General features: G+C 49.0%; 1 protein-coding gene across 5 annotated transcripts in view; it reads right to left on the reverse strand.

The window, feature by feature from the left end:
- The window catches only part of DDR1 (discoidin domain receptor tyrosine kinase 1), a 108,724-nt gene that overhangs the window by 6,151 nt on the left and 75,730 nt on the right, over window positions 1-26,843 (reverse strand). For 4 of the 5 annotated variants that reach the window (XM_082209403.1, XM_082209402.1, XM_082209400.1 and 1 more), the window contains exons 3-16: window positions 26,370-26,472; window positions 24,866-25,094; window positions 22,670-22,817; window positions 22,139-22,241; window positions 20,265-20,451; window positions 18,717-18,963; window positions 18,366-18,518; window positions 18,058-18,221; window positions 15,814-16,012; window positions 7,003-7,113; window positions 6,278-6,516; window positions 3,999-4,126; window positions 2,172-2,372; window positions 1,044-1,278 (exon numbers count right to left, since the gene is read on the reverse strand). In XM_082209403.1, coding sequence (XP_082065529.1) covers window positions 1,044-1,278; window positions 2,172-2,372; window positions 3,999-4,126; window positions 6,278-6,516; window positions 7,003-7,113; window positions 15,814-16,012; window positions 18,058-18,221; window positions 18,366-18,518; window positions 18,717-18,963; window positions 20,265-20,451; window positions 22,139-22,241; window positions 22,670-22,817; window positions 24,866-25,094; window positions 26,370-26,472 — 2,447 coding nt within the window. The remainder of the gene's footprint in view (window positions 1-1,043; window positions 1,279-2,171; window positions 2,373-3,998; window positions 4,127-6,277; window positions 6,517-7,002; window positions 7,114-15,813; window positions 16,013-18,057; window positions 18,222-18,365; window positions 18,519-18,716; window positions 18,964-20,264; window positions 20,452-22,138; window positions 22,242-22,669; window positions 22,818-24,865; window positions 25,095-26,369; window positions 26,473-26,843) is intronic. The other variant, XM_082209404.1, reaches the window with a different exon arrangement.

Below are 26,843 nucleotides of genomic sequence, written 5' to 3' on the forward strand. Positions count from 1 at the left end.
CTTAACGAATGGCAGTTCCCAGGGTACTTTGAGGGAAGCCGTGCCTTTTTAAAAAAGGGGTGTGGTATCGCTTTAAATGCACAGTGCAGGCGAGACCGCCCGTCTTTTAACATATCAAACTCTCAGTTGTTTTCTCCGGCCACCGAAAGCGACTGCATTTTGAAAAGGGAAACGGCAACTAACAGAGGCGAGGCAAATGAGAAGGGCAAAGCGTATGAGACAACCCTCAAAGCAGGAATGGGGAAAAGCTTTGGCTTTCTCCGGATCTCGATGGGGAAGTTGTAGCCCAGCAACATCCAGCAGGCCACAGACTTCCTACCCCCGCTTTATTAAAAAAATATTTTATTTTAAGGTATTTTTAATCTTTGTTGGAAGCCGCCCAGAGTGGCTGGGGAGGCCCAGCCAGATGGGCGGGGTACAAATAGTAAATAAATAAATAAATAAATAATAATAATAATTACAGATAGGTAGCCGTGTTGGTCTGCCATAGTCAAAATAAAAAAAATTCCTTCCTTAAAGACCAACTAAGTTAGTTCTTGGTATTAGCTTTCGTGTGCATGCACACTTCTTCAGATACACTGAAACAGAAGTTGCCAGATCCTTCTATATAGTGAGAAGGTGGGGAGGGGTATTTCTCAGAAGGGTGGTGGGAATGGGAGATTGGCAGATAGCTGAGATGAGCCTGTTGACGACTCTTAACGACTGTAATAGGTCTTACAGGAAAAGGCAAGGGGTGAGAAGGTGAGAAATGGCTTAGTCATGTATAATGGGATAAGAATCCAATGTCTTTGTTCAAACCAGGTCTCTCCATGGTTTTAAGTTTGGTAATGAGTTGCAATTCAGCAGCTTCTCTTTCCAGTCTATTTCTGAAATAGGATCTGGCAACTTCTGTTTCAGTGTATCTGAAGAAGTGTGCATGCACACGAAAGCTCATACCAAGAACTAACTTAGTTGGTCTTTAAGGTGCTACTGGAAGGAATTTTTTTATTATTATTATTATTATTATTATTATTATTATTATTATTATTAAGCAGTGCTCTCACCATGAGGATGCACTCCCAAGCCATCCAGCGGATCGGCAGCACTGCCCGGCCCTGGATGCGGTAATAGTCCCCGGCGTAGAGGTTCCGACTCATGCCAAAGTCGGCGATCTTGATGGTGAAACCTTCACCCACCAGGCAGTTCCGCGTCGCCAGGTCCCGGTGCACGAAGTTGAGGGAGGCAAGGAAAGCCATTCCTGAGGCAATCTGGGCCCCCACGTGGACCAGGGTAGGATAGCTAAGTAGCAGAGAGAGAGAGAGAGAGGCATGTCAGGAACACTCCCCTGAGACCGAAGAGATGCAAGTGATATTCCCATCAGACACTGAGGTAGCTCTGTAAAGTGCTGGCCTCCAGGGAACGCAACTAATCAAGCTGGGATGCAATTGAATGAGACAGAATTTCCCCTCAAGATTTTAGTGAATTACGAATCCAGAGCATAGCTGTCAACGTTTCCCTTTTTTATGGGAAATTCCCTTATTCCAAATAGGATTCCTTGCAAGAAAAGGGAAAAGTTTTCAGCTATGATCCAGAGGAACATCAAAGCTCACTCTTTGCTGGCTGGCCCAGGACTTTTTACTTTGGTAGGTCTTGGCCGGGGAGAACAGGGTGGGGAGAAAAAGATGCCACACGTATTTTGAAACGCGTGCAGAGACTTCAAAATTGAAATTCATCCTTTGAAATTAAAGACTCAGGTAGCTGCTTTTAAAATGCTCAGCTACAAAGCCTTGTTCACAAATCCTCAAGCTACACTGTTTAGGCACCGGGGCCTGCCAAACACAATACCTTTCTACCACTTAAAAATAGTAACAGCCATCTTAAATGCAGAAGCAAGTGCTGGAAAAAAATTCTGAAAGGGTTGTCTCTGTTAACCTCTTGCCTCGGAAACATCCAAAAAATAACTGCTGCACCTGAAATGCACGCCTGACGAGCGACACCATCAGGGCAGGACTTCCAAGGCAAAACGGGTTGGATTCTGCTGCCATGGAATCACAAGTTGGAAGGGACCATGAGGGTCATCTAGTCCAACCCCCCGGCAATACAGGAATCTTTTTGCCCAACGTGGGGCTTGAACCCACGACCTTGAGATCTCATGCTCTACTGACTGAGCTACCCCAGCTTGGAGTCGGTACCCGATTGTCGGCTTGCCGCTGGGGCTCCCGCCCAGCTTGTCTTCCATCTCATGTCCGCTGAGGAACTGGTTGAGGTCTCCGTTCTCCATGTACTCGGTGATCATGCACAGGGGGTCGTCTCTCACACAAACGCCCAGGAGCCGGACAATGTTGAGGTCCTTCAGGCGAGACATGATCTTCACCTCCTTCAGGAAATCGTTCCTTGACAGGCAAGAAGAAGGAGTTGTAAGGGATAAACAAATAAAAGGGTTCTGCAGATCGAAAGATGAAAGGGGGGGTGTTGTGTGGTTGGTGAAACATAAAATAAAAATAAAAATAAAAATAAAATTCGAAGCCGGGCTCAGAGCGGCTAACAGCAATAAAAGTAACACAGCATTCTAAAATCAATTCATTATAAAATCAAATTAATGGCAACCATTTGGGCTAGAGTTCTGTGAGAATTACCAAAGGAGGGGGTCAGGCTGTGCCTTGGCCAAAGGCCTGGTGGAACAGCTCTGTCTTGCAAGCCCTGCAGAAAGATGTCCAGTCCCACAGGGCCCTAGTCTCTTGTGACAGAGCCTTCCACCAGATCGGAGCCTCGGCCGAAAAAGCCCTGGCTCTGATTGAGCCCACATGTGGCAATCGTGAAGCCCGAATTCTGCAAACTGGTACAAATTAGGCAACTGACAAAATCCGTATTGCCCAGAAACATTTGGGAAGTCCTGCCTCAGCACTTGTGACAAGGTGCCCCACTCATAGCATCTCCCAGGCTGGTTTCAAGCAGAGGAGGTGAGAGAATGATGGGCTGACTCTAGCTGTTAGGTCCCTGCTTAACTCAGGGCCTGCAGCCCAGCCACAGACAATCACATCCCTTAAATCACATCAGCCCCTGTTCAAAGGCAGGTCAGAACAAAACTGGAAGCAGGAGAATAAAGATATAGAGAATAGAGGGGAATACTCAAGTGATAGGACCCAGGATTGCAGAGATCGCATTAGCAGATGTTTTGAATGTGAGGTTAGATAAATCTCTTCCAGAAGAGGACCTGCCATTCAGTTAAATCAGGCATAGGCAAACTTGGCCCTCCAGATGTTTTGTGACTACAGTTCCCATCATCCCCGACCACCGGTCCTCTTAGCTAGGGATCATGGGAGTTGTAGTCCCAAAACATCTGGAGGGCCGAGTTTGCCTATGCCTGAGTTAAACTGTGGAACCCACCCCCATAGGAGGCAGCTGGCGGCCACCAACTTGGATGGTTTTATTATCACATTTTTGTATTGTGTTAGATTGTTATAAGATGTACAGTGGTGCCTCGCAAGACGAAAAGAATCCGTTCCGCGAGTCTCTTCGTCTTGCGGTTTTTTCGTCTTGCGAAGCAAGCCCATTGAAGGATTAGCGGATTAGCGCTATTAGCGGCTTAGGATCAGCTGATAAGCAGCTTAGCGGATCAGCTGTTAAGCGGCTTAGCGGATCAGCTGTTAAGCGGCTTAGCGGCTTAGGATCAGCTGATAAGCGACTTAGCGGCTTGGGAAAAGGGGGGGAGAGGGGAAAAAACCAGCAGGAACTCGCAAGACATTTTCGTCTTGCGAAGCAAGCCCATAGGAAATTCGTTTTGCGAAGCACCTCCAAAACAGAAAACCCTTTCGTCTAGCGGGTTTTCCGTCTTGCGAGGCACCACTGTACATTTTTTGTTCCTTCAGCTTGTAAACCGCCTTGAGTATTAGACGGTATACAAATTAAAAATGATGGTGATGATGATGAGGCCTGGGCAAATTTTATGGAGGATCAGGCTACCAAACTACACACACACACACACACACACACACAGGCAGAGAGGTTTGTACACTTACCTGGCATTCTTAGTGGCATCAGAGCGTAGAATCTTCACGGCCACCAGTAGAGGGCGTCCCTTGCGCACATTGAAGGGGAACTCCAGGCTCGGAAGGTCCTGTGGGTTTTCCACTTCACACAAGTGGACCTTTTTAAGGAAAAAAAAACAAACCTGGTGACTCTGGGAGGAAGGAAGAGAATAAGAAACCAGCGTCTTCTCCCCTCCCCCCCCCCTTTTTCTCCATCACTTGGTCGCTCCATCACAAAGCAAGCAGGGCCGGTTGTGACATTCCCATGCTTCACATGAAAATGCACTTGAAGAAGAAGATTTTGGATTTGAAGGCTGATCGACGAAGAATTGATTCTTTTGAATTATGGTGCTGGAGGAGACTCTTGAGAGTCCCACGGACTGCAGGAAGATCAAACCTCTCCATTCTGAAGGAAATCAGCCCTGAGTGCTCACTGGAAGGACAGATCATGAAGCTGAGGCTCCAATACTTTGGCCACCTCATGAGAAGAGACGACTCCCTGGAAAAGACCCTGATGTTGGGAAAGATGGAGGGCACAAGGAGAAGGGGACGACAGAGGACGAGATGGTTGGACAGTGTCCTTGAAGCTACCAGCATGAGTCTGACCAAACTGCAGGAGGCAGTGGAAGACAGGAGTGCCTGGCGTGCTCTGGTCCATGGGGTCACAAAGACACGAGTTGGACACGACTAAACGACTAAATAACAACAACTAAGGAATGCCAATTCCACAGCACGGAGACACCAGGGAAGAAGGACGAGGGCAAGCAACGCTGCCTGAATAATCTCGGTTCCATGCATATAAATTCTGTTGCTGTAATGGATTTGAGCATGGTTTTTACTTTGAGAGTTATTTGCAAGCTGCTTTGAGATCCTCTCAGGTCTGTAACATAGCATATGGTATTTCTCAATAATTTTTTAAAACCTTGCACTTTAGCGGTACTGATTATCGGAAAGGCAGTAGGTCAGTGGTGGTCCCTAAGTTTAATCCCCAGCATCTCCCAGGTGCGTTGAAATTCTGGAGAGATGCCGCTGCCAGCCAGGTCGGGAGAAGGCAATGTTGTGATTGTCCAATGTTGATGGGACTCCAATTCTAATCAGCCTCAGATGGCATGGCCAACAATCAGTGATGAGGATTAAACTAACAAGCTGATTGGTTACAAAAGTTAACGCCAATGGAAATAAATAGAGCATACATTTAAACCAGCATAAAAACAAAGCAAAGAAGCTCATTCATGTTTTTAAAAGGCAGGGCTAAAATATCTCATTCACTGAAGGAGGCGACAGATAACCAAAAGCCCAAGTTCTTGCCTGGTGCCTAAAGTTAAGTCATGACGGCACCAGGCAAGCTTCCCTGGATAGTGCATTTCACAAGCAGGGAGCCACCACTGAAAAGGCCCTTTCCAGACCTCCGCACACAGAGACAGATTCAGGGTGGCATTGGGCACCACACTGCAGGCGCCAAGACAATGGTCTAGAATGGAGTATGAGAAGTGGGGAGGAGGCATCAAATTATGGTGCCACACAGGGCACAGCTGAAATTTAAGAGCCCAAAGTCCGTCACTGGCACAAAGAAGGGCTCAGATGACTCTTTTCGCGGGGGCTGTTATTAGGTTGTTTTTATTCTGATCATATATGTTGTGATCTTGTCTGTGAACCGCCCTGAGACCTCCGGGTATAGGGAGAAGGAGAAGGAGAAGAAGAAGAAGAAGAAGAAGAAGAAGAAGAAGAAGAAGAAGAGGAGGAGGAGGAGGAGGAGGAGGAGTTTGGATTTGATATCCCGCTTTATCACTACCCGAAGGAGTCTCAAAGCGGCTAACATTCTCCTTTCCCTTCCTCCCCCACAACAAACACTCTGTGAGGTGAGTGAGGCTGAGAGACTTCAGAGAAGTGTGACTAGAAAAGGTCACCCAGCAGCTGCATGTGGAGGAGCAGGGAATCAAACCCAGTTCACCAGATTACGAGTCCACCGCTCTTAAATAAATTCAATAAATAATAATAATATGGGGAGAGGTGGTCCTGTAGTTCACATGGGGATGACAGGAGCTGAAAATTCAACAGGATGTGGAGAGAACCACTTTGGCTGCCCCTGACAGGCAATGCAGAGTTGGTACACCACAGGTCTAACTCAGTGAAAGGTACATTTCCTGCGTCCCATCCCCTTGTGCTCTACTGTTTCGTTTCTGTCCATCCTGCCTTCCCTCCAAAACCATCATCCACGGCAGCCTTCATCACCTTAAAAAGAATCCTTCTACACCTACAGATGGACTCACCTCTCCAAACTGCCCTTCGCCCAGCTTCTCCTTGAAGATGAGTCTCTCCCGGGGGAACTCGCCCAGCGCCATGTCCTTTCCGGCGAGGGCGTCCACCGCGATAGCCGGGACCGCGTAGGTGTTCCCGCCCGTCACCCCTTGAAGGTTGATGATGTCAGCTTCAGCGTAATGCGGAACATTGTTCTGGAAGCCTGGCTGGCTTCCCGCGGTTTCCGGTTCCATGTAGTCAGCGCCACACGCTGTGGGAAGGAAAGCCAGGGGTAAGGAAACATGGAGCGAGTCCACTTCGCCCAGCTAACGCGGTTGAGATTATTTGCCCCGCGCTGAGGATGGCTGCTTTTTGCAGGGACCCAGCAGCCGGGTCAAACGCAAGAGCCAGTTGGATCTCAGCTCTGGGCAGAAGGGACCCTGCGCAAATCCTCGCCCCCTCCAGCCACCCCGGAAACTGCTGCGTCGCAGAACCTGCAAAGCGGAAAGTTGCAACGTTGTTTGAGCCAGAGAGAGAGAGAGAGGTTAGCCATGCACAGGATAGACAAAAGGGAAATGAACTGGGGACAGACATATGGTGTGAGGGGAGGGGTGGTGGGAAGAGAGATGGAGACAGACAGCGCCCCCTGGCAGGAGAGGGGGAGAAATGGCAGTAGGCAGAAGGTTCTCTCAGCTTGGAATGTGGCCACCCAGGATTTTCCCCCGTCGCGCCACACGAGTTTGGCCGCCCTCCTTACCATTGGTGTTGATTGGCTTAACCCGGTTGGGTGGCGGGAAAGCAGGCCTTCCCATTGGCTGGGCATAAGTGGCCAGGAAGAGGTGGTAAGCCGGGTTGCTGAGCAGCAGAGCTGTCGGGAGAACGGGGAGGGCGGGCGGAGAAAACAAACGGGACGGATGAGGAACGGACAGACGGATGGAAGGACGCACACGGAAGGGAAGGCGTGACACAGAGAAGAGGCAGCGCTTTAGGGATCCCTGTCCCTTGCCGGGGTGCTCTCGTCCCAAACACAACAGCCAGAGACACAGACACCAAATGACGTGTAATATAATAATGGCGACACGCCATCGTTAGCGCTTCGGAGAAAAGGAAGGAGTCTTGTCCAGCCCTCCTGCACTAACTCACTCTAAGTCCTTGCAAGGAAGCCAGTAAAGCCTTTAAAGCCATATGCGACCTAGGACCCATGTACCATAGCTGTCAACCGTCCCTTATTTGGCGGCAAACTCCCTTCTCCCAGCACTGTTTCCCGCTGCTATCCCGGATTGATGATATCCCGTAAATTTCCCGGGTTTCAAAGGAAGCAGCTCCTCTCCCTCGCTCCCTGCTGGCCAGGGAGGAGGAAGGCTCCAACTGTGTTGCTTGGCTGCGTTGCTCACCGAATAAGGAGTCTGAGAACAAATGCGGGGTGGAGCTTGCATACCTTGTGCCAATCAAATCAGCCACATTGCCTGGAGACTCGCCTTTGCTCAGCGCTTCCCAGCGGAGAGGTGATGGTGGTTTTCCTTGCTGCTTCCCCTATGCCGGGTTGCTGCGCTGTGGGAACCACTGCTTGGGGTTTTGTTTGGCTGCTGGTTGGCTAAAATCCCTTATTTTGGCTGCTGATCCCTTATTTTCGAGGCTGCTGGTCTCTTATATTCAAATCTGTAAGTTGACAGCTATGCCATGTACCTACAGGACTGCCTCTCCTGGTATGCCCTGCGGAGGACCTTAAGGTCCACAACACTTTGGAGGTCCCGAGCCTCAAGGAGGTTAGATTGGTTTCAACCAGGGCCAGGGCCTTTTCAGCACTGGCCCCGACGTGGTGGAATGCTCTGTCACAAGAGACTAGGGCCCTGCAGGACTTGACATCTTTCCGCAGGGCCTCCAAGACGGAGCTGTTCCGCCTGGCCTTTGGTTTGGACTCGGTCTGACCCTTATGTTTCCCTCCCCTTACGGTCTTGATTTATCAGCTACTTTAAAAAGAAGCTGCATTTTAAATTGCATTTTAACCTGTATTTTAAATTGGGGTTTTTTTCTCTCCCCCCACCCCGTTTCCCCCTATTATGTTTTTACTGTGATTTTATTGGTGTTAGCCGCCCTGAGCCCGGCTCTGGCCAGGGAGGGCGGGGTATAAATAAATATTATTATTATTTTCCTGTTATCTCCAGGTTGGGCTGGGAAATATCCCCTGTCCGATATGAGAGGTGGAAGAAACCAAATGTCAAGGAGAAGGGTCCTGGACTAACCATCCTTCAGGGGTTTCATGTCACGCTCCGGGAGAGCACTTTCGCCAAGTGATCCTTCCCTCCGGCAATCTGAGGTGGTGTAATCCAAGAAGAGCTTTGCCAACTTGGCTCTTGTTTCTGTAAACTAGGCCTCAGGCTACAATTGCAACTAATCTCTGGGTAGTTGACAGAAATGTGGGGTTCTCTGCAGGGTGGAGTGTGTATGTGTTGAACACACAGTAACTACAGGGTGGCGGCACAGAACAAAATGCAGTGATGGTAGGAAGGGGCAACCACAGCTGCAACGTGTGGGGCAGTGGTTAAGAGCAGTGGACTTGTAATCTGGTGAACTGGGTTCGCTTCCCCGCTCCTCCACATGCAGCTGCTGGGTGACCTTGGGCCAGTCACACTTCTCTGAAGTCTCTCAGCCCCACTCACCTCACAGAGTGTTTGTTGTGGGGGAGGAAGGGAAAGGAGATTGTGAGCCACTTTGAGACTCCTTTGGGTAGTGATAAAGCGGGATATCAAATCCAAACTCTTCAAATGAGCGGAGAACATGCAATATCCTCATTCTCCCTCCCTCTTCATATTTTTCATTTTTTAGATGTTCCTTTTGCTTCCTTTCCCAGTTCTCCTCTCCGTTTTTCCCTCTCTCAAGATAACGGAAAAGCGCTGAGCAAAGCTAAACGCTCGTCAAAATGACATCCCTCCTAGACCTAGACTTCCTAGATGTCAAAGAGAACAACTACCAGACCTTTAGAAGACATCTGAAGGCAGCCCTGTTTATGAAAGCTTTTAATGTTTGATGCATTACTGTATTTAAATATTTTGTTGGAAGCTGCCGAGAGTGGCTGGGGAAGCCCAGCCAGATGGGCGGGGTATAAATAATAAATTATTATATTATATAATTATAGACTGCACCACTCATAACCACAGGCAGTGTCACGTTATCAAACGCTCATTCGTGCAAAAGGTTCTTCCTTGCATGTAGACAACAAGCACATAAGGAGAGAAACCTAGCCTTCTTCTTGGTGTGCTAGTTCTCTACTTGCAAGGGGCTCCTTTTATGCAATGAAGTGTTATAAAAGCTAGCCCACCGTTCTGCTATATGAATCGGTATAGTCCAGGAAGGCCCTTGTGATGGTTTTGCTGGACATATAGCTTGGCCCATTGGTTCCTGGCTCCTTTTAAAAACACTCTGCTTCCTTCTTTCCTTCCTTGAATGTCACCCAGACATTCACAGCTTGCTAACAGTTCACAGCAAAAGCCCAGCAATATACAGCATATTTTTTGACATGTGCAAGCAACCCCCCAAGAAAACCCCTAAAAGTTTGTGGTGACGTTGGGCTCATTTACTTTGTTGTTACATCTCCTTCCCACAAGCCTTGGACACCCAGACCCCTTTATCCCTCTGCCCAGCCTTCTAGACATCCCAAGAAACCCCACACAATTAGAGAGCTGTTCTATTATTATGAGATGTTACCGTATTTTTCGCTCTATAAGACGCACCAGACCACAAGACGCACCTAGTTTTTGGAGGAGGAAAACAAGAGAAAAAAAATTCTGAATCTCAGAAGCCAAAACAGCAAGAGGGATCGCTGTGCAGTGAAAGCAGCGATCCCTCTTGCTGTTCTGGCTTCTGGGATAGCTGCGCAGCCTGCATTCGCTTCATAAGATGCATACACATTTTCCCTTACTTTTTAGGAGGGAAAAAGTGAGTCTTATAGAGCAAAAAATATGGTAATCACAGGGGCTGCACAATCTGAGTCATTGCTTGCCGGAATTGCTGAACTGAACTCCAAGAGACACTTGCATAAGATTAGCAGTGTGTTCCACCAGTAAAAGAGGTGTCTAAATACATTACAGAATTATAGTGGCTGGCAGTGCTGCCTTTATTTCACAATAAAGCAGCATACTTCTTCAGTTGGGAAACTAGTCATTAAAGCTCTCCTTTAACGATGTGGTGAATTTTAATCCATGTTTAAAAGGCCTGCCTTGTCGTCGTTTATTAAAGGCATTTTGTCTCTGGTTTGTTACTCTAATGGGAAATAAAAATAAAATATTAACGACCCCCTTTCCTTTTAACCACAAAGTGGTAGTTTTGGCTTGTTCCCAACATAAATATCTCCTCACAGTATCATAAAGTGTCTCCGTCTTTATTAACTTTCAGGAGGAATTTGAAAACATTCCTGTTTCCCCAAGCACTTGATGGCTGAAGATTACTGTTGCTGAAAAGCCCTGAAATCCCTGGGTGGAATAATATATATATATATATATATATATATATATATATATATATATATATATATATATATATATATATTGCTTTCGTAGATTTTCACGGGTACAGGAATGCAGGTTTTGGTGTCTTCGGGTGTCTTCCCGTGTAAGAGTCGGGGTGTCTGGGCGACGTTTCGACGAGGTCTCACTCGTCATCTTCAGGCTGGTGCTTTCGGCTTCTTGTTACTGGAACAGAGCAGAATCTGGTTTTGAGTTCCTATAAATACTGTTGAGGGGTGTGGTGTATAGCCTCCAACGTTCTGGGCAGAGAGGAAGTTCCTAGATTAGTGTGCCTTTTCTTCTTTTGTTCCTTAATTACTTGAGGGATATCTTGAGTGATTTCATGAGTGATATTCTGAATACCACTGGGTGGGTCATTAAGTGTAGATTAGTTGCTAAAGCTTTCGTGTCTTGACCTGTGTAGGGATTGCAGCCAGATCTGTGTAGGGATTGTAGGGATTGCAGACTGCACCCCCCTGCAATCCCTACACAGATCTGGCTGGCACAAGGCACAAAATCACAGCTCGCCCCTATACACGAAGCCAAGCCAGAGCACAACTAAATGCAGCACAGCCATCTTCTCAGAAAAACTCTTCACAAGCTCAAGAGGTCAAGACACGAAAGCTTTAGCAACTAATCTACACTTAATGACCCACCCAGTGGTATTCAGAATATCACTCATGAAATCACTCAAGATATCCCTCAAGTAATTAAGGAACAAAAGAAGAAAAGGCACACTAATCTAGGAACTTCCTCTCTGCCCAGAACGTTGGAGGCTATACACCACACCCCTCAACAGTATTTATAGGAACTCAAACACCAGATTCTGCTCTGTTCCAGTAACAAGAAGCCGAAAGCACCAGCCTGAAGATGACGAGTGAGACCTCGTCGAAACGTCGCCCAGACACCCCGACTCTTACACGGGAAGACACCCGAAGACACCAAAACCTGCATATATATATATATATATATGCTTTCGTAGATTTTCACGGGTACAGGAATGCAGGTTTTGGTGTCTTCGGGTGTCTTCCCGTGTAAGAGTCGGGGATATATATATATATATATATATATATATATATATATATATATATATATATGCTTTCGTAGATTTTCACGGGTACAGGAATGCAGGTTTTGGTGTCTTCGGGTGTCTTCCCGTGTAAGAGTCGGGGTGTCTGTGCGACGTTTCGACGAGGTCTCACTCGTCATCTTCAGGCTGGTGCTTTCGGCTTCTTGTTACTGGAACAGAGCAGAGTCTGGTGTTTGAGTTCCTATAAATACTGTTGAGGGGTGTGGTGTATAGCCTCCAACGTTCTGGGCAGAGAGGAAGTTCCTAGATTAGTGTGCCTTTTCTTCTTTTGTTCCTTAATTACTTGAGGGATATCTTGGGTGATTTCATGAGTGATATTCTGAATACCACTGGGTGGGTCATTAAGTGTAGATTAGTTGCTAAAGCTTTCGTGTCTTGACCTCTTGAGCTTGTGAAGAGTTTTTCTGAGAAGATGGCTGTGCTGCATTTAGTTGTGCTCTGGCTTGGCTTCGTGTATAGGGGCGAGCTGTGGTTTTGTGCCTTGTGCCAGCCAGATCTGTGTAGGGATTGCAGGGGGGTGCAGCATCCGGAGGTGCCACTATAGTTTGGCTACTGGATGGAGTCTGTAATATGTCTGTGGAGAGGGTCTGGGTTTGGGTCTGGTGTGGTTGATTGGTGACGGCGTTCTGTGTGCCTCTGGTTCTGGTGTCGGTTTTTGTGGGGAGGGCTAATTTCCAGATGTCTGGCAGGCGGGACGTGTCGTCACGCTTGTTCATGTTGTGAGGGTGTTTCTCTATCTCGATGGCTTCCATGATTATTCTCTTGTGGTGATGTTCCATGTTAAAGAGCAATTTGGAATCTGCAAAATTAATTTCGTGTCCTGTTTCTTTCATGTGTTGGAAAAGAGAGGAAGTTTTTTCTTCTTTTTTGACGGCATTCTTGTGTTCTGCGATACGTGCATTTATTCGTCTGTTTGTTTGTCCAATGTACGTGGCTGGGCAGACTTTGCAGGGTATTTCATAGACCCCTTGGTTTTCCAGCTGGATTTTGTCTTTTGGGTTTCTGAGGATATTGGCTATTTTTTGGTTGGTGCAGAAGGCTGTTTTGATATTGTGTTTATGGAGGATTTTGCTGATTTTGTCTGTAGTGCCCTTGATATAAGGAAGGAGGGCCATGCCATTGTTTTCTTCTGTGTCTTGGTTTTTGGGGGGTGTTTCTTTTTGGATTAGCTTCGTAACCCTGTTTTTCTGGTATCCATTGGCGATTAACACATTTGAGAGATTCTGTAACTCAGTTGTCAAGTGGTCTTTGTCAGCCAGGCGTTTGGTTCTGGAGATGAGAGTCTTGGCTACGGAGTTTATTTGTGCAGGGTGGTGGTGTGATTGTGCATGTAAGTAGCGGTTGGTGTGTGTTTTTTTCCGGTAGATAGTGTGTCCTATCACAAGCTCAAGAGGTCAAGACACGAAAGCTTTAGCAACTAATCTACACTTAATGACCCACCCAGTGGTATTCAGAATATCACTCATGAAATCACCCAAGATATCCCTCAAGTAATTAAGGAACAAAAGAAGAAAAGGCACACTAATCTAGGAACTTCCTCTCTGCCCAGAACGTTGGAGGCTATACACCACACCCCTCAACAGTATTTATAGGAACTCAAACACCAGACTCTGCTCTGTTCCAGTAACAAGAAGCCGAAAGCACCAGCCTGAAGATGACGAGTGAGACCTCGTCGAAACGTCGCACAGACACCCCGACTCTTACACGGGAAGACACCCGAAGACACCAAAACCTGCATATATATATATATATATATATATGCCTGCAAGTGGTTTCAAAAGGTTTTTAACAGTAACTGCTTTTCTATGTTTTTAACTGTAATTGTTTTAGGACTATTTTAGAACGTTTCCATTTTCAAATTGTGTATCTGCTTGCAATCCTGGGTAAGATATAAATTCAATAAATCAATATGCGAGCACCTAAAATGATAACTCGGAAAAACAGAAATACATTACAACCCTCCTAGATTGTTAAAAACAAAAGAACCCTTTGGGTCTCAAGTACTGTGAGGACTTGCTTTCCCCAGGTCAGTTGATGTGTACATTAAGAGATGCCTTGAAGGCCCTTCCCTAGGGACCAACCACCCATCAGACTACCAAAGAGAGAGAGAGCCTTTTTGGTGGTGACACCCCTGATTTTGAATTTAACACCTTCTTGGTGCCAGGTAAAAAACACTATTAATTTTTTCCAGGCCCTTTTATTGAGTATTCTACAGTGTTAAATAAGTAGTTTCACTGTGCTAAAGTTAAAGGTAAAGGGACCCCTGACCATTAGGTCCAGTCATGTCCGACTCTGGGGTTGTGGTGCTCATCTGGCTTTACTGGCCGAGGGAGCCGGCGTACAGCTTCCGGGTCATGTTGCCAGCATGACTAATCCACTTCTGGAGAACCAGAGCAGCGCACGGAAACACCATTTACTTTCCCGCCGGAGCGCTACCTATTTATCTACTTGCACTTTTGACATGCTTTCGAACTTTTGAACTGTGCTAGGTCAGTTCAAATCCACATTCATTTTTCTCTCATTCCTTCTACTTGGAGGCTAATTACACACCCCCATCTATCTATCTATCTATCTATCTATCTATCTATCTATCTATCGATCTATCTATCTATCTATCTATGCTGTTTTAACAACACTCTTTGAACAACAGGAACAAGCAGGTAGGCAGGGCTGGAACATCACAGAATAATCAACCTCTTTACTGAGAGAAGAGGTGGAAATTGAGGGGGGGAATTTTAGTTTCTGTCGTTGTTTTTACCATCGTCTGCGGTTGGTTAGGACCCCCAACAAGTTGAAAGGATTGGAGCCAACCACTTTACTAGTTAAACGGTTATTTGTCAATATGAAATCTTTCACCTGGTTTGCGTGTTTTCCCAAGGTGTTCATAGGAGCCAGATTTACACCAGTTATATATGACTCAGCATTGTCTAAGCTGATGGGGCAGCAACCCCCTGGGGTTTCAAACAGGGGGTCTCTCACCGCCCTATCTGGAGACGCCGGAGAACTTCCCTAAACCATGGGTACGCAAACTAAGGCCTGGGGGGCTGGATCCGGCCCAATCGCCTTCTAAATCCGGCCCGCGGACGGTCCAGGAATCAGCGTGGTTTTACATGAGTAGAATGTGTCCTTTTTTAAAAATGCATCTCTGGGTGATTTGTGGGGCATAGGAATTTGTTCATTTTTCCCCCCCAAAATATAGTCCAGCCCCCCACAAGGTCTGAGGGACAGTGGACCGGCCCCCTGCTGAAAAGGTTTGCTGACCCCTGTCTTAAACTGTGGGGCACGTACTCTGTCCTTCAGGTGCAGCCCTTCCCCTCCCTACTGAGACTTTGGTGCTTTGACGGAAGCTCAAGATTCTTCCTAAGCGTCCCTTTCAGCACGAAGTGAGGCGAGCAGCAGTCTTCCACACCTCCCAACAGCTGGGCCGAGTCTGCTCTGAGCTTTCCGCAAACATACCTCAGAAGTGTGGAATTTGGTGCTGGGCTGAGAATTCAACATCCCAAGAACAAGAATGTTCACTTGAACAAGCGAAAAGAGGCAGGGAAGAATCGCCCTATGATCTGGGCAAAAGGCCACAGCTCAGTAGCAGGACACCTGTGCTGCATGCAGAAGGTTGCTTCAACTCAATCCCTCCAGTGGGGACTGGGCAAAAAACATTACCAGAAACCCCAGGCAACCACTTCCGGTCAGGGTAGACAATGCTGGTCTAGATAGGCCAGTGGTACGAAGATCCAGTGGAGGAACTTAGGTTTTCTATGTGCTCCCTAGCTCTGACCACTTACCTAGGTGTCCATTAGGTGCTCTGACCCTCAGACGTTCCCGTCTAACGCCACCCCTACAAAAGCCTCTCCCAACGGTTCAACCATTCGCTCCCTGCTCCCCTCAACAGCTTTGGACTTCTCTTCTGCAAAACCACAACGTCCCCCCGTTTTAGTTCAGCTCCGCCCTCCCCAAAATCCCACAACCGGCCCCTCACCAGAGTTCTCGGCGCTGTGGGGCAGATCCGGCAGTTTCATGCGGGCCCTGTTGGGCTCCTGGTACTCCGTCTCCCCCGAGTGGATGCGCTCGTAGCGGTTCGAGTGCCGGTGGGAGCCCATCGTGTTGTTGATGACGATGGTGTCGCTTGGCGCCGACAGGTGGACGGTGAGGTCGTCGTCTGAGATGCGGCGTTGCGCCTAAGGGACAAGGGAGCGTCAGTTGCTCGAGAGGCCATGACAGAAGTGCATATACACAGCGAGCCTCACCTTGCTTAGATCCTCAAGGCATTAATTCGCCCAATTCTACTTCTCCTTTGAGAAACTGAGAAGAAGAAGAAGAGTTTGGACTTGATATCCCGCCTTTCACACCCCTTCAGGAGTTTCAAAGCGGCTAACATTCTCCTTTCCCTTCCTCCCCCACAACAAACACCCTGTTAGGTGAGTGGGGCTGAGAGACTTCAGAGAAGTGTGACTGGCCCAAGGTCACCCAGCAGCCGCATGTGGAGGAGTGGAGACGCCAACCCGGTTCACCAGATTACAAGTCCACCGCTCTTAACCACTACGCCACACTGGCTCTCAGAGTCCCAGAGTCTTGACACGCAGCTCTTTATTTATACCATGCCTTCCTGTCATGATGTTGTCCAGGTGGCCACTCACCAGACACTGACCCAACCCAAACTTGTTGAGCTTCCGCAAGGTGCTGACTTTCTGTGTCTTCAGACCCTACCCTGGGATTTTAACCCCACAAATTCTCCTGCCGCCCCCTACTTCAGATCATTCCAGAACTGTTGGCTCTCTCTCGGCCTACCTAGTGGTGGATCCCAAGCTGTGTCCCTCAGAAGTTTATCAGAGGTTTCTTTATGAGGAGATTGGTGATGGCAGATAGCTGCCCCAAAAGACTCCCCCCCCCTCAGTCATACATTCAATAAATACAGTGGTACCTCGGGTTACAGACGCTTCAGATTACAGACTCCGCTAACCCTGAAGTAGTACCTCGGGTTAAGAACTTTACCTCAGGATGAGAACAGAAATCGCGCGGCGGCGGCAGGAGGCCCCATTAGCTAAAGTGGTACCTCAGGTTAAGAACAGTTTCAGGTTAAGAACAGACCTCCAGAATGAATTAGGTTCTTAACCCGAGGTACCACTGTACAGTGGTGCCCCGCAAGACGAATGCCTCGCAAGACAGAAAACTCGCTAGACGAAAGAGTTTTCCGTTTTGGAGGTGCTTCGCAAAACGAATTTCCTATGGGATTGTTTCGCAAGACGACAATGTCTTGCGAGTTCCTGCTGGGTATTTTTTCCTCCCCCCCCCCTTTTTCTAAGCCGCTAAGCTGCTTATCAGCTGATCCAATCAGCAGATAAGCCGCTAAAAGCCGCTAATAGCACTAATCAGCTAATCCTTCAATGGGCTTGCTTCGCAAGACGAAAAAACCGCTAGACAAAGAGAATCACAGAACGGATTCTTTTCATCTTGCAAGGCACCACTGTAATGACAATCATGTTCATTGGCTCTCTGTGGCCAGTCCTCAGTGCCCTCCATAACCAATATTCCTCTGCATGTTGTAGTGGAGTTACTGGGCCCATTCTGAAGCTGTTTCCCATTCAGCTAGGCTGTTAGCTCGGCCCAAGAGGCCTAGTGCCCCTTGTAGCCTTTTAAGGGTGCCCTACAAGTGCACCCCAGAATCCCAGCAAACCTAAGAAAGCCAGTGTTATTCCGGACAAGGCTCCGGCATACAAAGCCCCATGGCCATGAAGCTAACGGGCTGGTTTTGGGGCAGGCACTATCACTCAGCCCAACCTACTCCGGAGGGTTGTTGAGAGGATAAGGGGCTCTCCAGGGTCTCGGTCAGAGAAAATTCTAGCTGATATCCTTTTAACTGGAGGTGCCCTACTGCATCCAAAGCCACCTTTTCCCACTGAGTGAGAGGCCCTACCCTGATCAGTGAGTCATGCAGAGACGCAGCAGGTGGGCTCCTCAACAGGGGAGCGATCCTTAATTCTACATGCTTTAAAAACCACCTTTATAGCAGTATGTCTAAAAGTAAGATTCTATTTCCAATCAAGGCAATCAGGTGTGTCTTAGCCAGCAGAAGTTGGGCTGAGTTGACAAAGTCTTAAATGCCCTTAAGCGGATGCAGATTTTTAAGTTGCCCACTCCGAATCGGTAAGACCACCTTGATTTGGGGCCATCGAAACCATGGCCACCCATTGCACCATCCTTCCCGTGATACAGCCCAGCTTACCTTCCCCAAGATCTTCTGCCAATATTGCCGCCAGAGGATGAGGAAGATGACAACCAATAGGAGAAGGATGATGGCCACCAGGCACCCAATCAGGATGGAGGTGTTGCTGTTGTCGTCCTTTGCAATGGGCTGCCCTGATTTTGGTTCCCCTTGGCTTTCCAGATCTTAAAAAGAAACAGAGAAAAATAATGATAAAGTCCATTCATGGCCTCCAAGCGCCGCCATTTTGAAACAGGTGGAAGTTTGGGCTCAGGGTGGGCGAAATTATTCCTTAGGTAGCTTTGCTCTCTGGTTTGAGGGCTACTCACCTTGGAGCGTGAGGTTTGAGCCAATGTTGGCTTTTTCGCTCTGCGCAGAACCCAGAGCCGGTGAGATGGGAGCGTCGTGGCCCGAGGGGTGAGGTAGAGCGATCACAGGAGGGCGGCGGCTTGAGGCGGAGAAGGAGGGGTCATCCACAACATCTGGAAGGAAAAGGAAATGCAAAGGATAACCAAGTGACGAAAGGAGTGGTTACGACAAATAACTGTAGCAACAATTGTAGCATAGCAAATAGAGCGCTGGGCCACGACCTGAGAGAGGAGGGTTCAAACCTCACTCAGCCTCTTCTGCTCTCCACCTGAATGGCTCTGCGCCCAGCCAACCAACCCACCCCAACTCACCAGAGAGAAAGCCAACTTCGCTGAAAAGCATCCACTCGCCGGCAAAGTGGAAGTGGCACTGGACGAACTTGCCGAGCCGCCCTCCCAGGTCCACCGTGAGGGACCGGGCGCTGGGATCCCTCACGTCCACGGCGAGTTGTTGCGAGACAGGCGTGGGCTCCCAGGCCGTGGCCAGGCTGCGCTTGAAGAGGCAGTCCACCTGCCGGAAGACGCTCACCCCGTGCGTGTGCATGTTGTTGCAGTGGACCTGGGGTTGGGCAGGGAGGTTGGATTGGGGCAGCGGGAGGAAAAGAAGAGGGTTAGAGGCGCGGTGACAAAAGGAGAGGTCATTTCGAAGCAAGCTTATTCCCCTGCCATCCCCATCATCGTCTATAGGTCGATCGCAACCGAACGCTCATTTTACTCACGCGATCACAAGCTTACACGGACCATGAATAAATAAATAGAAAAAGAGACCCTTAACTTTTCAGGCTTTGGGGGCTCTCGAGAGATTTTGTGGGGTGTCCCACAGGGTTTTCCCTGCACAAAAATACACTTATAAGCCTTTCGCCTTGCTTACAGGGCTCTGGGTCATGCGAGGCCTCTGGGAGGCTCCCATGAGATCTCGCAGGGCCATGAGTCTCAGAGGCCTTCCACAACCCTCCCCTAACCCTGTGAGAAGGTGGGCCAGCTCTATGGGCCTGAGGCCTCTACAGCCATACACACATACCCATGTCTGTTAGGATGGAGCTCAGCCCCAGCAATCTTGAGGGGACAGAGGAGGCCTGGCAGGAAGCCACCCCAGGCCATGAAGTCTGGGAAGACGCCGTGCAGACCAGCACATGAATGTCGCATCAGAAAGAGGCCTGGTCAGCCTCTCCCGATGTGAAAGTCATCACACAAGCAGCGTGCAATGCCCACGATGTCTCACACACACACAATGCACATCACGCGTGTGACATCAGCCCCCCCCCTCCAATGTTGGGCGCAACTCAGCGCCTGTGCCTGTAAGGAAGGAACAGGGCTTAAAAAAAGCTGTTCATGTTACAGGTTTTCCTTATTTGTCACAGGAGAAAGGTGGGTTCCTGTTACACAGTTCCCAAGCATTAAAGGATAGGTTAGAAAGCACGTCTATTTGAAAACTACAGAAGGAGGCTGCTGAGATGACAATGAGTGGTTAGATGGAGAAGAGGGAGCAGACTGGCAGGGGGAGATGTCAGCAGCAGGAGAGGCGACAGGGTTTAGTGAACAAGAAGAGGCTGTGGCAGAGAGCAGCTCAGACTCCAAGGCTGGAGCAGAGGCTGGAGGGGAGAGTAGCCAAGAGGCAGAGTGGAGACAGACTGCTGAAGAATATAGGGTGTCTCCCGCTACTGCTGCAACCAGCTCCCCTCTCCTTCAGTCCTGGCAACTGCTTCATCAGGGCAAGACCTCCTGGAAAGAGTTGCTGAGACCACTAGGCCTGAGCTGAGTTTTGCTTCCTCGAATCAATAATTAACTGCACTGGTCTCAGGTGACTTGTTGTTTTTGTTGCTGACCCACACCTGACTCCCAACCGTGACACTCGCTTACCTTCATGTAAGTGAAGGCTCTGAGCTGGTCAAACTCAAACTCCATTTCGACGAAGCCCTTGGGGAAAGAGCTGTTCCTCCAGCCTACGTAGTCGTACCCTGGCCAGACGCGCAGCTCTTTGTTGTGGGTGAAATCGTCCAGGCCAACCACCCCATCGGTCAGCTGGCCAAGGCCCCCAAAATGCAAGCTGTGGTTAGAATGGAATAGAACAGAGTTGCAAGGGAGTCACTAAGGGGGAAAAGAAAACACTGGGCACTTGGGTCAAACCAAGGCGCCCCTTAAACGTCACAGTAGTGTGAAGGAGAGTGCATGTCTATGTGTTCGTTCTAAATATTGACATAAAACTGAAAGACCTGCAACCGTATGGCCAATGCCATGATCAGCAACGCAGAAATCTAGCAGGTGGAGAAATAAGATACAAATAAGATTCAGCTGTTTCCTGGGTGCAGGGAAGGAGCTGTCAGGGCTTAATTATCCGGAGCCCACCTGGCTGGCTGGAAGACACAGCAGCCCTTCCACCATCCTCTGATCAGAGAACGAGTCCCCTGAGTGTCTCCAGCTTCCCAGCCTTGCAGAAGTCAAAGACTGCAAAATAAGCAAGGGCTCCTTTAACCGCCCAGTCGGTTCCTCCAGACCTGAATGCGCTCCAGGTCTTGGCAGCCTACAGGAGGCTTTGGTTGGCTCCAGCTCCCTGCTCCCTGGCAAGCTCACAGGAAGGCAAGTCACAAAGGAGAAAGCGGATGAGAACGGTACCTCGGACAGCTCCAAGGGGGACCCTGCTGGCCAAAGTATAATCCTAAGGCAGATACCAAGAGGAGGATGCTTCAGCCAGTATGGTTTACCTGGAGCTGCCCAAGGTCCTTATCCATGCTCTTGCATGATGTGTTTTTGACTTGCCACCTGCTTTCCCTGTGAGACTCAAGCTCCTCCAGAACCAGACAGGTGAGGCTGGCTGTGCGGGAGACAAAAGGCCCCATGCCATGGGAAAAACCCTTCATCCTGGCTACGGGTCTTTCGATGCTACAGCTACACTACAAGATATAAGAACACAGAAAACTTGACTGCCGCAGCACAGCTATAGTGTTTAGAAGGTTCCTCAATATTTCCAGAATTTGGCTGGTGTGGCAGAAGGTGTAATAAGGCAGGTGGCCAATATGAAGCTGATAATTTTTAGACACCGTTATTTAGTTTTCTTCTCTCGCTCAGCCCCAATCTTCTCTTCTTTCCTTTTTCTCATGCAGTTATCTATCGCTATGGGTCACCCACCTAACGCTGGGCCCTCCCTTCTGTTAATGTTCTTGTTGTTCATGTCTGCATTTTTTCCCAGCACAAATCCTGTCATAGTCCTATCTCACCTCCATTTTATAAAAAAGGCAACGCAGGCTGAGAACGTGATTTTCCCCAGATGACACCCTGAGCGTCTGGCTATTTGAACTCCACAACTATTACACAATGAGAAACTCTCTTTGGGTGGAGTCACACAATCGGCTTGCAGCCCCATTCACAAGCTGACCAAACAGAAGTTCCCTTCCTGTTTTCTCAAATGAACGAAATGTCTGAACACATTTTGAACTGCAACTCCATAATCCCTGGCCATTGGCCACACTAGTAAGGGCTGATGGGAGTTGTAGTCAAAAACATCTGAAGACCACCAGGCTGAGGGAAAGCTGGTCGGTCTAACATAACCCAGTGAACTGACAGGTGATGAAATCTTCAGATAACCTGACGCTTCATGTGATGTCTGCAGCTGTCATGTGACTAACCTAGTCATCTGAACCCACCCTTTGAAGCTGAAGTTTCAGGCTGGGAGTGCTTTTAGGGCCACCCAAGCACAGAATTCAACAACAGGGGGGCAGGGATGTTCACTCACTCACTTGCTGACGCTGTGCCCATCATAAGTGGAGTCATTCAGGTAGACTGGTTCTGGAACTAGAGGCATGACCTGGCCGAGAGGAGCCGTGTACGACTGAAGTCCATCTGGTGGAAGGAAACAAACACATTCAGAAGAAGACCTCAAGCTCCTGATCCTCAGGAGGATCAAACTTCATGTGCAGCAAAGGCTTCTGGGTATGTGGAGCAAACCCCAAGGGCATGCGTACGGAGAGGGGGTGAGGAAAACAAGAACATACGAGAGAGCCTTCTGTTGCGTCAGACGGTTGGTCTATCTAACCTAATACCATCAAACCTGATGCCGTCCAGGTATTTTCCTTGACCTACAACTCCCAGCAAACCTGGTCAAAGGGTTGGGATGATGGGAATGGTAGTCCGAAAACATCTAGGGGACCCAAGGTTGGGGAAGGTTGCTCTAACCACCACCTCGCACCGGCTCTGCATATGCATGTGAGTGCAGGAGAAGAGCTGGACCGCGTTGTTGCGTCAAGGACAAAATGAATCAGCCGGCTCACCTTTCCAGACGCAGCCATAGAGCTCCACGCGCAGGCAGACACTCATGACTCGGTCCGCACGTGGGTAGAAGCGGACGTAACGGGCAATGACCGGTGGACCCAGGTCCTTCAGCACCACTTCTTCCGTATTTTCATTACCCGAAATCACCTAAGGGGCAGGAAGTAAGTTTTCTGTCATTGCTCGGGAACCTGCGCAGGCAATGGCAATTCTGAGCTCTGGCATTGGAGTAAAGACATTGGTGGAGTTTTTAAAGCCAGAGATGGACAACCTGTGGCCTTCCCTCAGCCCAAGCCATCAGGGATGACAAAAGCTATACAGTGGTATCTCAGGTTACACATGCTTCAGGTTACATACGCTTCAGGTTACAGACTCCGCTAACCCAGAAATATTACCTCGGGTTAAGAACTTTGCTTCAGGGAGAGAACAGAAATCGTGCTCCAGTGGTGCGGTGGCAGCAGGAAGCCCCATTAGCTAAGGTGGTGCTTCAGGTTAAGAACAGTATCAGGTTAAGAACGGACCTCTGGAACGAATTAAGTACTTAACCCGAGGTACCACTGTAGTCCAGAAACAACTGGAGGGAGTCACACTAGCCATCTCTGGTTTAGGCAGCGCACAGTGCATTGTCAGGACTATACATGGGAAGTTGCACATAAGCAAAGAGATCAGCCTGCCATGCTAGGAAAGGTCCTCTCTCAGGTTAAGTACTTAATTCGTTCCGGAGGTCTGTTCTTAACCTGAAACTGTTCTTAACCCGAAGCACCACTTTATCTAATGGGGCCTCCTGCTGCTGCCGTGCCGCCGGAGCACAATTTCTGTTCTCTTCCTGAAGCAAAGTTCTTAATCAGAGGCACTATTTCTGGGTTAGCGGAGTCTGTAACCTGAAGCGTATGTAACCTAAAGTGTATATAACCCGAGGTACCACTGTATTAGACACAGAGCCAGGCCTCAAAGAGATGTAAACCTGTTTCTGGGCTCTCCCACTTCAGAGAGCGAAAAACTCCATCTAAACAGAAAACTACAGGTCATCAAGACCGGTTCTTGCCCAGTCCTCTGCCTGACATGCTGTCTTCACATGTGCAGGATTCCCCTTTTTGTGGAGAGGCTGGCTGCAAAACCAGTTTCTAGTCCTGTCCCCCTCCGGAATGCAGGTGGAGTGGGGGTTCCCATGATGAAATACACCTTTCTCAGTAGCGGGCAGCGTAGGTGAGACGTTGCAGCTCAACTGACCTCCAGTCAGTTGCATCACTTCTCCCTACCAGGAGGCGGAGAGGTAGGGGCAAGGCAGAGGTGAGGTTGGTGCAGTGCGAACGCACCAGCAGGAGGTCCAGATTGGCTCTGCAGGTGTGTTTGCACAGGGACGGCCGTGCACCACTGTCTCACCTCGCCCCCTCGAATTCCAGCAATGCAACTGATGGGGGGGGGGTGAAGTAAGCAGCAACACCACACCTGATGTTAGCAATTTCACTCCTCCTGGGAAAGGAAGAGAGTCTTATCTCTTCTGCTGCAGGTACTATTACACTGTACTTTTGCTTTTATTTATTTCTTTTTGTTCTCTCGGACGCCATTATGCTTTTGTCTGTACATAAAGGTAAAGGTAAAGGGACCCTGACCATTAGGTCCAGTCGTGGCCGACTCTGGGGTTGCGGTGCTCATCTCGCTTTATTGGCCGAGGGAGCTGGCGTCCAGCTTCCGGGTCATGTGGCCAGCATGACTAAGCCGATTCTGGCGAACCAGAGCAGCGCACGGAAACGCTGTTTACCTTCCCTCCGGAGCGGCACCTATTTATCTACTTCCACTTTGATGTGCTTTTGAACTGCTAGGTGGGCAGGAGCAGGGACCGAGCAACGGGAGCTCACCCCATCACGGGGATTCGAACCGCCAACCTTCTGATCATCAAGTTCTAGGCTCTGTGGTTTAACCCACAGCGCCACCCGCATCCCTAATGAATAATAAAGCCTCTGCCATAATAAAGCCTCTGAAATTCACCAAATTTACGCCATCATACAAATTTACCCCATATATGCGATTCCACATTTTGTAGCCGTCCACTAATATTTCTTTAAGCGATGACATTGCAACTTAGCCTAACATTTGATCACACGAGCGGTGAATGCCACGCCTTCCGCTAGCCCCACCTCCCCGCCTCCCATTGGCTGCCTTTACCTGCGCTCACTTTAGCTCCACCCCTTGCTTACCTCATTGCCCCACCGGTCCCGCCAAGGCATCCAGCGGTGCCCGTCCCGGCTGTAGTGTAGCCGGTAGGAGCGGGCAAACTCTTTGCCGTGACCGCTCGCATGGCGACCCTGCGTGCCCACCAAGGTTAAGAAGTGCAGCCGCCGCAGGTCTATCTCCAAGTACTCCGCATCGTTAGGGTAGACGGGTCCTGCAGGGCACCAGGCTCCATCTCCCTCGCTCAGCGCCAACCTGGAGAGCAGGAAATGGGAGAAGACAGAAAGGTGGATATGTTAACGAACCTGTATTTGGGAAGGGGCAGATTTCACAAATCACATTTAAGTCTCCCTAGCACCTCTTGCAAGGGATGCGGGTGGCACTGTGGGTTAAACCACAGAGCCTAGGACTTGCCGATCAGAAGGTCAGCGGTTCGAATCCCCATGACGGGGTGAGCGCCCGTTGCTCGGTCCCAGCTCCTGCCAACCTAGCAGTTCAAAAGCACGTCAAAGTGCAAGTAGATAAATAAGTACCACTCCAGCAGGAAGGTAAATGGAGTTTCCATGTGCTGCTCTGGTTCACCAGAAGCGGCTTAGTCATGCTAGCCACATGACCCGGAAGCTGTACACCGGCTCCCTTGGCCAGTAAAGCGAGATGAGAGCCGCAACCCCAGAGTCAGCCACGACTGGACCTAATGGTCAGGGGTCCCTTTATCTCTACCTAGCACCTCTTGCATGCTATTTTTCTCGCACGCCAGGTTGAGCAGACCCCCCCCCCCATCCCTCCTTGGATGCATGTTCACAACGTTGAGCTGAAGGAATAAGAGGGCAACAGGAAGACTACGCCAAGGAGAGTTGGGGTAAGAACACGGCCGTATTTCACACTGCTCTTTATAGGGAAGGGGTCCAAGAACGACAGTCGTACTGGACAGTGCCGCACTTGTTCACGTGGAAGACATGTGGGAGGCCTAAACGGCCTCAGTCCAGTACACCTGAAGGAGCGTCTCCACCCCCATCGTTCTGCCCGGACACTGAGGTCCAGCGCCGAGGGCCTTCTGGCGGTTCCCTCACTGCAAGAAGTGAGGCTACAGGGAACCAGGCAGAGGGCCTTCTCGGTAGTGGCGCCCGCCCTGTGGAACGCCCTCCCACCATGCAAGATGTCAAAGAGATAAACAACTACCTGACATTTAGAAGACATCTGAAGGCAGCCCTGTTCAGGGAAGCTTTTAATGTGTGACATTTTAATGTATTTTTAATCTTTGTTGCAAGCCGCCCAGAGTGGCTGGGGAAACTCAGCCAGATGGGTGGGGTACAAATAAATTATTATTATTATTATTATTATTATTATTATTATTATCATCATCATCATCATCATCATGGAGCTTGGGGCGGGCATCCTATCTTATTGAACAGCATGAACAGTCCTTCCCAGCTGACCTGGTCAAAAGACCTTAGTCAGGTCTATGAGGGTACAACTGTGTACAAGGGGGAAAAACAAGTTGCAACTTTAAATTTCAAAGGCCATCGTCACCTGCTATGTTTGGCGGCTGTCGAGTCGGACCACGAGCTGGAGGCTGAGAGGGCCTCATCCGGGATGGTGCGATCCTGCATGCCCAATGCATAGCGACACTTAGCTGCAAAGGGGGAAGGAAGCGAGAGAATGAAGAGCAATGATGACCCCTTTGCATTATACACACCCCTCTGCAAAAATTATGAGCTATTAATACTGGCTTGATCCGCAAAACATCTTCCTGACAGTAAGAGCTGTTTGACAGTGGAATTTGCTGCCAAGGAGTGTGGTGGAGTCTCCTTCTTTGGAGGTCTTTAAGCAGAGGCTTGACAACCATATGTCAGGAGTGCTCTGATGGTGTTTCCTGCTTGGCAGGGGGTTGGACTCGATGGCCCTTGTGGTCTCTTTCAACTCTACGATTCTATGATTCTATGATTCTAATTATAGTATGTCACATTGAAACCAAGGGGTTGCAAGTTAACCTAGGATGGGATG

This window comes from Podarcis vaucheri (assembly GCF_965113315.1).
Source record: "Podarcis vaucheri genome assembly, chromosome: 2".
In the NCBI taxonomy this organism is placed as follows: Eukaryota; Metazoa; Chordata; class Lepidosauria; order Squamata; family Lacertidae; genus Podarcis; species Podarcis vaucheri.